Genomic DNA, 13,086 nt, shown 5'->3' on the forward strand with positions numbered 1-13,086 from the left:
TTTGCGGTTTTGTGTGAAATATAAATTTAAATGTATTGCTATTACCTCACTATAAGTCTCGTAGAAACTTCTGAGGGTTGGTGATAGGAAAGTAACGGTAAAAATGTTTGTAAGAATCACTATCTAAAATGATATTTCTCAGGAGATTTCATTATTTAGTCTGTTTTATTTCACAGTGAAAATATTATAGAGTATAGATCATGAAGCCGGGCTCAAATCACGGAATACTGAGATTTCTGTGAAAATTGTTCAATTTGCTATAAATGTAGTGTTTACCTCTTTCAGAAATTTTATCCGTTACCAAGTCATTTTCATGCTTAGCAGTGGATTTTAGTCAAAAAACAGTGGAAAATATATTTTATAGAAACATATTGCCACTATTTATTTACTGTTATTTGATAGTTATTACAGAAAGTAAACTGGGCTCGCAGTAAATTTTAGTTCTCAAACAGTAGAACAGTAGCTCGACAGCCAAAATATTGAATCTACTGCAAGAACAATGGAATTTGCTTCACCGAACACGACGTTCCTCTCGTGAGATTTCTTCTTCAATTATAATTCGTTGATTCGCAATATTCCGTAGTCAAATTACATCATGGCTCTGTTTGTGAAAGATTCAATCTTCTTGATCGCGGCCTTGCAACTAACGCTAAGATAGATTATAGCTCACTTTACTCCTAATATGACATTACAATTATGTTTGCTTGCACAATCACAAATGTCACAACCTCAGTTGTCTTACTGCTGCGCACCGTGGCAACTGCCACAACCTAACAAAACCTACGTCGTTCAGTTGAAACGTCCAGAAGAATACTTCGACCACACCGCTGAAGATATTACTACCGCAGTTTCAGTTGAAACGTTTGGAGATTGAAACCACGGCAAAGAAGACCACGGCAAAAACCCGGAAACCAGCCAAAACACATACGTCGTCAATTTGATTGCTCTTCAGTTTTTTTATCAATTTTTCAAATGTTTCAATAGTAATTCTGCTATTCCGGACGGAGACAAATCAAAAATCATGAAAATCGTTCTTCCATTCTTCAGTTATGATTGGTGTTTGAATTCCCGTTGCAGTATTTTCGATACGCCCATGATTCTGTTCGCGGTTATCGTCCACTTGAATATAATCTAACATTTATTCAAATGGTATGTCGACACATCTGATACGCATGTTGATACTTCGTTTTCTTTCGCAACATGACAGTCTAACCTACAATACATCTTCTGTAAGGGTTCGAGGTGAGAACAATATATCTATACGTCATTAAAAAAATATGTCAAACTAACTTTTTATTTCAGGACTTATTAGATCTATTTGCTAAATAACTCAGTTGACGATGCCTTCAAGACTGACATATTCAAAATCAGGAGATCCTATCGAGGTTTTACGAAAAGAAGATTGTCCTTTACCAAACCTGGAAGATGGAGAAGTACTTCTCGAAATGTTGGCAGCACCTGTCAACCCTGTAGATATCAACATTATTCAAGGAAAATATCCGATGCACACGGAAGCGCCAGGTTATGAAGGTGTAGCTAGAGTTGTTAAGGTAGGATCTCATGTTGAGAATTTAATAGTAGGGGATCATGTGGTACCCATGAAATACGTTGGTACATGGAGGACTCATTTGGCTCTACCAGAAGCGGTGTTACTTAAAGTTCCCAAGGAGCTGGGACTGGCGGAGGCGGCGACATTGGCCATCAACCCTCCTACGATGTACCGAATGTTGAAAGATTACGTACAATTACAGGCTGGCGATACGGTTGTGCAAAACGGTGCTAATTCTGCTTGTGGTGTCATTGCTATTCAGCTATGCAGAATTTGGGGTATCAAAACAGTTAATGTCATCAGGGACAGACCGGATATAGGAAAACTGAAAAACTTTTTGAAGGATTTAGGAGCCACCTACGTGTTCACGGAAGAAGAGTTCGCAAAAACCGATATATTCAAATCGGGGGCCCTCGACAAACCATTACTAGCCCTGAATTGTGTAGGCGGAAAAAGTGCAACTCAGCTAGTACGTCAGTTGGACTTCGGTGGGGTTTTGGTTACTTACGGGGGCATGTCGATGGAACCTATTTCTGTGCCTACCTCTGCACTCATTTTCAGAGACATCCGTTTAGAGGGTTTCAATATCAATCGCTGGTACGAGAACGAGGACAATATTACTGAAAGAGCCAAAATGTACACGGACCTTATTTCGTTGCTCTCAAAAGGAGAACTCAAGGCACCACCTCATGTTTTTGTAAGTTTCGAGAACTACAAAGATGCCATCAAAAATACTCTTTCGAAAAACGGTATGGTTGGCAAGAAGTATATATTGGACTATGGTGTCCAGTTCAATAATAAAATGTGAAGGTTAAACAGGTTGTGAAAGATTAGGTCTTCACAAGTTCAGGGATATTTTTGAGAAATTAGATTACCTATTTTAATTGTAACTTTTGAACTCGCTGAAATTGGTGATTATATTTGTATCAGTCGTATATCTCATGAGTATAAATAAATTTTGATAGCATGGTAAAGTTCATAAGGGTCATTTCGATATCCAACTCAGATAGTCAATAACTCATAAAGTTATTTATTTGAACGAATTCCAAAAGATGATTGTACTTTAAATATGGTAATAATTATATGAACGCCGTTGGACTGTTCATTGTATTTCATTCACTTGCACATTCAAGGTAACTGCCTTATTTGATAGTTTCATAATTTTTTAACTGATCACCATTTATTTTGTGGTTTGCATATGTTAATTGTTAGGTTAGCTTTTCGTAAAGATGTATGCTCGTGTCATATTTTTTGCTGTAAATAATAATAACAATAATAATATGTTTATTAGCATTCTATTGGTGACAATATAAACAATGTACAAAAATAGAGCAGCTTCTTGAAACTACAATAAACAATAATTCCACAAAGCCAACGCGGTCCGTGGTATTGAGTTTATGTATTTCTGATCTTTAAACATTATTCTAAGAGGTGTACATAAATGTTGGAAAACTGGTAGTTACCAAGTTACTAAATGCTAACTCATTAATAAGAAGTAACTCTTCAAAAATCTAATAATATTGTAACGAGTATAATACCCTAATAATCTAAATTACATATATCTACACATACATATGCACACCGATACAAAAAAACAAATACAATAATTCACAATAATACAATAAATTACTGATGAACATATCATACAAATAAATTTTGAATTTCAGATACAAAGTAATGTGAAGAAACATTGGATACATATTCATTATTCGAACAACTGTTGAATAGCGCTTCTTTCTATGAAAAGTATAAAATGCCGTACTTTTTTTTTAATTAAAAAAGATAGTATGATTCGACATCTTCTCTTGTTAGGTAATTGAAAAATCGTGGTGCTAAGAATGCTTGGCATTTTTGACCTATCGTTTTGTGTTTGAACAAATAGATGACTGACACCATCTATATGATAATCCTAACGTAAATGACAGTCGTTTTTGATCCCTAAATATTTAACATTTTTTGTAGACTTTACTCTTAAAATATTGCTATGGTTCTTCACTTCTAGATATTTGTAGTTGGGTAAACTGTTTATATAACTTGTGATAGGCAGACACATAGATTTTTCAAAATTGATAGTTGACAATTTATGGTTGAACTAGTCGATGATTGTGTTTAGATCTTGTTCAATTTCAACTTTGAGGTCATTACATGTTTCACCAGAATAAAAAATTACAGTATCGTCAACAAAACTTATAATTTCGCTAGAGGTTTGTTAACAAGTTATTGCTGTAAATAATAAATAGTATCGGTCCCAAAATCGTCCCTTGTGGAACTCCACACTGTACTACCCTCTCTTTGCTCACATAACCATATATTTTTACGCATTGCCGGCGGTCTTTCAAGTATGATTCAAATATACTGTAAACATTTCCACGAACTCCCACATCTTGCAAGGCCTCCAACAGCTGAGTATGGTCCACAGTGTCGAAGGCCTTTGCAAGATCAAGGAATACTCCAATTGCAGGTCTGTGACTTTCTATTGCATGGTACATTTTTGTAGTAACTGATGAGATCTTCCGTTGATCTGTTTACTTGGAAGCCAAACTGATTGTGGGAAATGATTTTGCTCTTGTCTAAACAATATTGAAGCCGTACCTTGATAATTTTTTCTGAAATTTTAGTGAAGTTACTAATACGTCTATAGTTTGAGAGAGTGACTTCACATCCTTTTTTGTGAATGCTTTTGATAACTGCAGTGTTGAATTCTGTAGAAAAGACTCCTTTTTCTGATTTTGATAATTTCAGTTTCGTTTACAGGTTGTGAAAAGATCGAATTTGGATTTATTTTCCTACTTGGTGGTGAGGTAGGGGGTTTGATGATGTTTCTAGCAAGGTTTAGGCCAATTTCTGCAAAAAATCATTAAAAGTTTCTGCAATTTTCCATTTGTCCTCAGTTTCAGACCCGTTATATAAAGGGGGATGTTCGGTAATATATCCTCCACTGTGAAAAAAAGCATGTCTTCAAATTCGCGCATATTTTCCGCGAAAATAGATGCCACGTAGAAGTAATTTAGCGTTTTCATCAATTTGGTATATTGGTTATATTACTTTTTCTCCATAATAATTTGATACATGAATTCTTTTTGAGGAGATACAAGCAAAATTGCGGAATATTTTTTGCTGTGAAGGATAGAATCCGTTCAGAATATTTATGGTGCTGGTAATATTGTGTTTATTATCGTTTTATCGAATAGCTATTCTGGACATAAGCAACTATTCACGTATTGAAATTTTATCACCATTTAAGTTTTGATTCAGTACTAAACAAATCATAAAACAATTTTGAACTAGGTGTTTCTGTGATACTGATAGAAGATTACACACTGCTAGCCCATGCTAAATTTTTGGAGGATCATTTGATATAAAATGAATTTTAGCCTCATGCCGTGCAAGTGCAAATCATGGAAAAGTGAAAGCAATAAACAAAGTTGTGAGGGTAATTTTCCAAATGATTTTTTACGGATTTTATAAATCGAGATATGGATAGATGAACCTATCTGAAATAATTCTTTGGATATATCCCATATCCTCTATTGAGCTTCATTCAAACTAGATTTTCGATTGACTGACACTGTTGGTGGTTATTTATCGTCTTCGAAACTTCCAGAGGTTTAATGACTTCAATGTTGGCTTTCCCATCACTTTCGAGTAGACGGGTAGCAGTTCGATAAATAGGACACGGGTTTAATTAATTGTATTTAATCTATTTTTCAGTTGGCAAAAATACGCCCAAACTATGAAAAGTCGAACAATAAAAATGAACGCCAAATCAAACTCATTGATGATAAAAACGAAAAGAATTCGTTTAACTTTTTTCGAGCGTCGATAATGATAATGGTGCAAATGACCCTCTATTACCATTTTTGGCAACTAATTAATTGTATAGGGGCAGTCGACATGGTTATGAACACTAAAACTACTTAAGATGAAACTTATGATTCGAAACTTTGAAACTTGACATGTTATATATACAAATTCTTACATATACATACACACAAAAAGTCGAGACAATGTTTAAAAATGTAGGTGGCTTTTTCAGTAAGAAATTTATGAGAAATTACTGTTTTTGTAAAAGGTACATAAAGGTAATTTTTTGCTTGCATTGCAGCGAGACCTACTAGTTACAGCTAATAATTCGCTTCTGCGTTATGAAAACATACAAGTGTGGAGATCAACCCAAACGCAGATACCACAACGTATTCGGGAGTCAATTTGTCAATAATAAACAGCAATGAGCTATTTTTTTGACAAAACAATTTTGAGATTTTTCATAAGATAATTTTGGAAATAGAATTTGAAAGTTGATTTTACACAATGAGCGTATCAGTTGAGCGTATTTTTAATATAGAGTGCCAGAAACTTCACCTAACACCTGGTCTCCGATTGAAATAATGTTTCATTGATGGAAATATCTCCACAACAATTTTGTTGGAGATGGAAACGTAAAAATTTTGTTCTGATTGGATTGAGGTACAAATGATAATCAGTAAACCATTTATTCATATTTGTCAACGCTTCGTCACTAATTTCCTCAATAACATCTTCTTCAGCGGATATTAACGCAGTGGTATCATCTACATAGAACGTAAACTTAGCATTTTCAAATAATTTATCAAGGTCATTTATATACACAGAAATAGTACCAGACCTAACACAGAACCCTGAGGTGAACCTCCGTTATTTGTAGACATTGCAGAAGAAATATTGTTTTTAGGTCATCTGGATGTGACAAAGCATACATACCAAGGTAAGTTTGTAACCAGACAAGAGCATTCCCGTTGATTCCGTATTCAGCTAATTTATATAACAATCTATAGTGATCAACACAATCAAATGCCCTGCTGAGATCGCAAAATATCCCAACAGGATCAGTTTAAAATCTGTTTTTCCGTTAATCAGCTGTCGCCCTCATATGAACGACAACTCTCAGAAATTGAGAAACTTGTGCAAGCTAAGGACTAACGAGGACTTACCTTTTAACGTGTGATTCCTAACACGGATACTTGCCAAAATTGATTTGTTGAACAATCATAGAAACCATGCTGATTATCAGAAATTATAGAATTGATTCTCAGAAAGTTGATGTAAGTAGGCGTATTCAAGGGTTTTTGAAAAAACTTTAGGAACCGTGAAAGGTTGGTAGTTTATAACATCGTTAACGTGGATACAATTTTGCCAAATTTTAGATAGTCAGGAAAATATCCAAGAACGTAAGAGTTAATATAATATAGGAAATAATTATTTTCACCAGAAGGTTTGGGATATTATCAAAACCGCATGATCCTTAGTTTTTTGACAACTCGATCGAATGCGTTCATTTTCTCTTAATGTTGGTAAGTTAGTATTACATGTGTTTTAAGTGGTGCCCTGCTGTATGCTAGTGCCTCTTCAGGGGCTGTTTTAGTAAAAAAATACATTATTTGTTTTTGTGTGTAGCTTAATCTAGTCCTTGCTGTCGGGTGTTTGTGTATGTTTATAGTGCTTTTGTCCTGTGTTGGTCGGGTTAGCGGGTCTACTCTCTGTAGTTGCAGGTGGTTTGTTGGTTGGTTCGGGATCTGATGAGTCTTGGGGCATAGGTAGAACTATTTATTCCTGATCTCCTCCCCTGGCAGTGAGCTGTCTTTCACCTGATTGCCAACGGAAACTCTTCGAGGATGTCCTGAAACCGCTCCGGGATATCCCCCAGGAGCCTGGCAGGGCGAAATGGGAGCTTTTTCCTGGGGATCCTCCTTGGGCCACCGCGGAGAGTCCAGGGGATGGCCAGTGTTGCTGCTTCTGATTGTTCTGGTGGTGTATTTACCTTGGAGTTCATGAAATAGGGGTTAGTTTTACGGTGTTTAAATCTGTTTGAAATATGTTTAAAATCTGTTTAAAATCTGTTTAAATCCGTTATGTATACTTCGTTGGAGGGGAATCGGTAAGGTAGGTTGTGTATGTTCCGTACTATTCTCCTTTCTGTGGTTAGTAAGCGGTGTGTTAGTCTCGGGGGGATTGCGCAGTAGATCATCGCTTCATAGTCAGTCCATGATCTGTCTTATGTAGGTCTTGTAGGTGTGTAATAGTGTCTTGCTGTCGCAACTTCCGAGCTTGCCCCTCAAGGCTTTCAGCAGGTTTGTTCTTTTCCTGACTCTGTCAATGATATTTCTCAGGTCGGCTTCCCAGTGAAGGTAACCCCCAGGTAGGTCACCGAGTCTTGGAGCGGGAGAGGTTCTCCTAGAAACCTGAGGTTCAAGTTGTTGACGTTAAATTGGGGTCGGTTAACGACCTAACTAAAAAGTTTCCGACCTAACTCCACACACTTCTTCCAGCGATGCTCCCATCTCTTTAACCCGTCCAAATAGTACTCGGCGTTTTTTCTGCAAAATAATTGTTTACCAAGATTATTGCTTCTTCATTCAACGAAAATCTCTGTCACTCTTTAGATGAAGAAACAAAAATAAGTCGCTTGGGGCTAGATCTGGTGAGTGAGGCAGATGGTCAAGCAGTTCAAACCGTAATTCGTGGATCCTGATCTGAACTTGCCTAGAGAATAATGACACTTGAGCATTGATGTGATGAAATCAAATGCATCTTTATACAGTGAATTTCTAAACACGATAATTTCAAACACAAAAAATATTTTTTTAGTTTCATATTGATGCTTTCTGTTTGCTCCACTTTCACCTATAGAATTTTACATTGTTGACAAAAGATGAAACTTATTGTTTTTCATTCGTATAGACCGAACCAATGTGCTTCGACTGTTATAGTTTGTTTGCCATGCATATTTATCCACCATCGAATGATTATTGCTAAAAATATGACATAGTAGTTGATTAATTTGTTGAGTGCACTGATTTTTGCACGGTGAGTTTTTTTAATTACTTATAATAATTGTACTGAAATTACAACGAATATATTCAACACTTCATTGTGAAAATGGAGTTAGTTTTTTTGTCAAATTACAACGAGAAACGGAAGATTTAGTAGGCTACCTCTAATGAAAGTGCATCTTTTTTCGGATCTTTCCATTTTAGCCTCCAATTCAATCGAATTGTGAATGGCAAAATAACTAGATGTTTCAATAAAAAGAGCATTTTTTGCGTTAATGTCTTTTATGTCTTGAGATGGTGATGAAACCATCCGATAGACGCGATAACCAATACCTAAATTTGTGTTATTAAACCAAAGAACACTCTATGCCCCGAGATCTTTTGGCAACAACTGAACAACTGAATTTAGTTTCAAACTCCGTTGATACTGAAACAGAAAACGATAATAATTACTTTCAAAAATGATTTCATAGAAGAAATTGGTCCAGGTCACTTGAATGAAAGCCATATTATATAGAGATCAAAAAATTACACGAAACTCTCTTTCTGGCAATTAAGTTGACTAAAATTTCTGCTATAATGAAAATAGATTCAAATAATAATCCGACAGAAGTAGAATGCCACCAGAACTAGGCTCCTTAAGCTTTTCAATGGTTTCCGAAAACTTTTTCCTACTTGCAATCTGAGAGAGGGCGAAAATATTCATGTCACCACATAATGGTGTCTTCAGATTTGCTACCCGACGTTTCGTCTTCAGGCTCTATTTTTTCTTATGGGCGCTATATTGGATTCTTTCTGTTTTGAATAGAACCGGATTTTACCTTTTCAATGATATATCATAAGTTATCATTCTTTTTCGAAAAATTGGAGATATTGAAAAAATAAATAGTTCTTATAATAATAGGCTTTGACTTTGATGTTTCTAAATTGGTCTTTCAATTTGCTACACTCGGTGACATTTTGTTATTGTACAAGTCATTGAGTTTTTGGCGAAAAATGGCTTTCACGAATGAAGAAAAAAGAGATATGATACAAATTTATTACAAATACGATAGAAACAGTATTATGACATCGGAAATGTATTTAAACGTGTATCCCGAAAGACGACAACCACATCGAACTATGTATGTGTTTGTCGTCTTTGGATCAAAATCTCACCGAGTTTGGTTCGTTTGAAAAGCCAATGAAAAATTCAATGTTTCGAATTGAATAATTTTCGTACTCAAAATGACTATATTAATTGTCAGGTATGTGAAGATTTCAACAGGATACTGAATCAAATCAACAAAATATAGAAAAATTTTCATTTTGGGAAAGTGTTTGCCTTTCTCCTACTCCATCTTGATAAAGAAAGTAAAAGTAAGGAAAGTAAGGAAGCAATTAATTTTAAAAGAAGTAACTCTATATATAGATGTGTAAATCATGCATAACTTTCAGACACAAACTGGAAAAAACACTCCTGAAACAGCTCTTTTCATATAAACTTTAAATTACACGAAAGAAAAATTCTTTGTTCAGTAATACAATTTTTTAGACCATTTGCCGAACAAAATTCAGTTTTAATGGATGTTTCAGTTTGTTGCAATGATTTTTTACATCTATTGCAGCATATATTTCACAGGTACACGGTATTAATTCCAACTAATTAGTTTTCTTCTTCTCCTGAGACGCCAACTTGGTTGGTGAAACGCGCTTCGAGAAGGGTATTGCAGATCTGGTGTTTGAGAAGTGTTCGTTGTGGAATAAAATCTTAAAAAAAAGTAGTCATTTTCTGCAACAAAAACGTATTTTACGTGTAAGCAATGGGATTAATTGGAAATTGACTATTTCTCTATCCGTTCAAATTTCTCCATTACAATTTTAAGTTTTTCAATATTGTGTAAGTTTGAAACAAATAAGAGAAGAATAGAAAATATGGTTTTTGGTTTCCTTCATTTCTTTCTTATATTCCATTTATACGAGTATGTTACCACGCCAGCTGAATTCATTCGACTATGAATCATTTTCAAATTTTCCCGAGATTTGGTTGGTTAGTTGTTCCACTTCTTCACAGTATAATTAATTGGTAATTTTGATCGTTTAAAAATATTACATTTTTCAATTCGTTTATTGCAGGATCGTAACACATAATTTCGAAACAAAACAATGCCTTCAAGATTAACGTTTTCTGAACCTGGCGATCCTCTAGTTGTTTTGAGAATGGAAGAATTTTCCCTTCCGGAACCTCAACAGAAGGAAGTACTAGTGGAAATGAAAATGGCACCTATCAATCCTGTAGATATCAATATGATACAAGGAATATATCCAATTAAAATTGATGTTCCAGGATTTGAAGGTGTAGCAAGAGTTATCAAGCTAGGCTCTTGTGTTGAAAAACTGAGATTGGGAGACCACGTGGTACCTTTAAGCCCTATTGGCACCTGGCGAACACATCTTGTAATTCCAGAGAAGATTTTATTCAAAGTTCCCAAGATGATGGGATATATTGAAGCGTCAACAATGATAGCAAATCCATCTACGATGTATAGACTGTTGAAAGATTTTGTATCAGTGCAAGCTGGAGACACGGTTATACAAAACGGTGCTAATTCATCGTGTGGTGTTTTTGCGATACAGCTATGTCGACATTGGGGTATTAATACAGTCAATATTGTTCGGAACAGGCCTAATATAGAAGTATTGAAGACTTTTCTCAAAAGTTTAGGAGCCACCTATGTTTTCACCGAAGATGAATTCGCAAAAATCGATATTTTCAAACAGGGGACCCTGAAAAGACCGTTATTAGCCCTCAATTGTGTTGGAGGAAGAAGCGCTACTAACCTGATACGTCATTTAGCCTTTGAAGGGGTTATGGTTACCTATGGAGGTATGTCCATGGAGCCAGTTTCTGTATCCACCTCTGCACTCATCTCTAGAGGAATTCGCTTGGAGGGTTTTAATCTTCTCCCATGGAGTGTAAACGAAAAAAATAATGTTGAGAGAACTAAAATGTATAGAGACTTGATTTCTATGATCCTTGATGGATCATTAAGAATGCCCCCTCATGTACTTGTGAAGTTTGAAAACTATAAAGATGCTTTAATTGATGTTGTTTCCAAAGGAGGAATGGTTGGAAAAAAATATTTATTTGATTTCAGGTCTTACTCGAGCAAAATTTGATTAGGAAAGGGCAAGTTCTAACTGGGTAACAGGGTGAAAAACTGCAATGTAATATTAGTTTCAGTTATTTTTTGAAAATAATGTTGAATAGGAAATAAGTTTCATCCCTCAAGTTAATTTATCTTTCCTGGAATAAATGATATTTTTTCCCGCATTCTGATGTAACGTAAGTAACAATTTTATGAAGTAGTTTCAATAGATAAGTAAGTAAATTGTATATTCTATAGTTACATTTAAGTTATTTCACTGAGCTGTTTCTTATTTTGCTTCACCTTGTAACTCTTATGATTTGAATAAGATGAAATTTTGTTTAGAGTCCATGTATTTATAAAGTTCAATATGTTTTTAGAAATATTGCTTCGACCATGACGCCCTTTCAGTGATTCACAAATCAAAGACACCTCACGGCGATCTGTTGCAAAGCGAAGTTTCGACATAAACTGTTTTTAGGTTCTGGTTTCATCTATTTGCCTTTCAATGAAAGTTGTAGATAGCGATGTCGCAGCTAGGATTTGCAACAGACTGCATTACAAATCGTTCATTTTGGATAAGTAATGTTTGAGTTTTTTGTCGATCCCATAAAAGACGTCTTTCTTAGGAATCACACGTTAAAAGGTAACACCTCGTTAATCCTTAGCTCGCACAAGTTTCGACTTCTGAGGGTTGTCGTTCGTAAGGGTGCGACAGGTAGTAAACGGAAAAACAAAAAACAGACAGAAGAGGAACGCCCATGCCCACTTATACTCAGGCTTGTCCTTCAAGGGCAGAATCCAACAATGTATTCGTAGTACACCTAGCACCACTGATGAGACCTAAGACTGGTCGAAACAGCGCTCTTTGGTGTTGGATCACGAATGCTTTGTTTTCGTTTTCTGATGGTTTCAATCAATAAAAATATATAAGTTCATTTGTGCTATAAACTTATCAGAACTTTTATTATTTATTAGTTTCTGTCATTCAACTTATCTTATGAACATCATACATTGCATTCCAGATGAAAAGAGCAACACTGAATAATTAATTTGATATTGATATGTACTATAAAAAAACGTGAACTACGTTTTTTATTTAGTTTTCAGTCAGTAACCCCACCCCATAACTACCCACCAAAATACATATGAGCATTTCTTTTGACAGTTGTTGAAAGGCGTATTCAGTAGTGATTTTTTGACGGTTTTGAAAACAGAAAATGGTTATTTCGAAACGTTAGCTGGCTTGAAAATTTTTATGTTTTCAATAATTAATTTTATTATTGAACAAAATCAATAAATACAAGTTACTAACTAATCGGACACTTCGAAGGTTCATATTGCGCACTAACTTTTGGGGTCCAACTTTTCAGTTTGTCACGTTATTCTCTGTTGATCACTATTCATTCATTTTCCAGAAAGTGTTAGAGACTCAAGAAGCATCAAATGAAAGAAATATCGCCTATGCTATTGTCGTTACCAGTTTCCATTACTTCATGCAACAATGTCAGTACATATTTATGTCTTATATGAGAAGCGACTAACTGTTTCAATACTTTCTTGAAGTGTATAAACCATTTTTGATAAAACAAAAATAATA

At 35.1% G+C, this 13,086-nt stretch overlaps 3 protein-coding genes across 3 annotated transcripts in view; all 3 read left to right on the forward strand.

Annotated features, from left to right (window-relative positions):
* mbo (Nuclear pore complex protein Nup88) overlaps positions 1-13,086 on the forward strand; it is a 288,902-nt gene that overhangs the window by 19,624 nt on the left and 256,192 nt on the right. The window lies entirely within an intron of this gene.
* On the forward strand, positions 1,094-2,652 carry LOC111513097 (enoyl-[acyl-carrier-protein] reductase, mitochondrial). The gene is made up of 2 exons (XM_023169257.2): positions 1,094-1,242; positions 1,303-2,652. The coding sequence occupies exon 2, from the start codon at positions 1,341-1,343 to the stop codon at positions 2,355-2,357; it is 1,017 nt and encodes a 338-aa protein (XP_023025025.2). The 5' UTR covers positions 1,094-1,242; positions 1,303-1,340; the 3' UTR covers positions 2,358-2,652.
* On the forward strand, positions 7,476-12,577 carry LOC111513098 (enoyl-[acyl-carrier-protein] reductase, mitochondrial). Its single transcript, XM_023169259.2, has 2 exons — positions 7,476-8,392; positions 10,474-12,577. The coding sequence occupies exon 2, from the start codon at positions 10,504-10,506 to the stop codon at positions 11,515-11,517; it is 1,014 nt and encodes a 337-aa protein (XP_023025027.2). The 5' UTR covers positions 7,476-8,392; positions 10,474-10,503; the 3' UTR covers positions 11,518-12,577.

Source organism: Leptinotarsa decemlineata, unplaced genomic scaffold (genome assembly GCF_025532065.1).
Source record: "Leptinotarsa decemlineata unplaced genomic scaffold, Ldec_3_MD MMD2_tig00078346_RagTag_RagTag, whole genome shotgun sequence".
In the NCBI taxonomy this organism is placed as follows: Eukaryota; Metazoa; Arthropoda; class Insecta; order Coleoptera; family Chrysomelidae; genus Leptinotarsa; species Leptinotarsa decemlineata.

Coding starts and splice junctions, on each gene's coding strand:
- LOC111513097 (XM_023169257.2), top strand. CDS start 1,341: ATGCCTTCAAGACTGACATATTCAAAATCAGGAGATCCTATCGAGGTT.
- LOC111513098 (XM_023169259.2), top strand. CDS start 10,504: ATGCCTTCAAGATTAACGTTTTCTGAACCTGGCGATCCTCTAGTTGTT.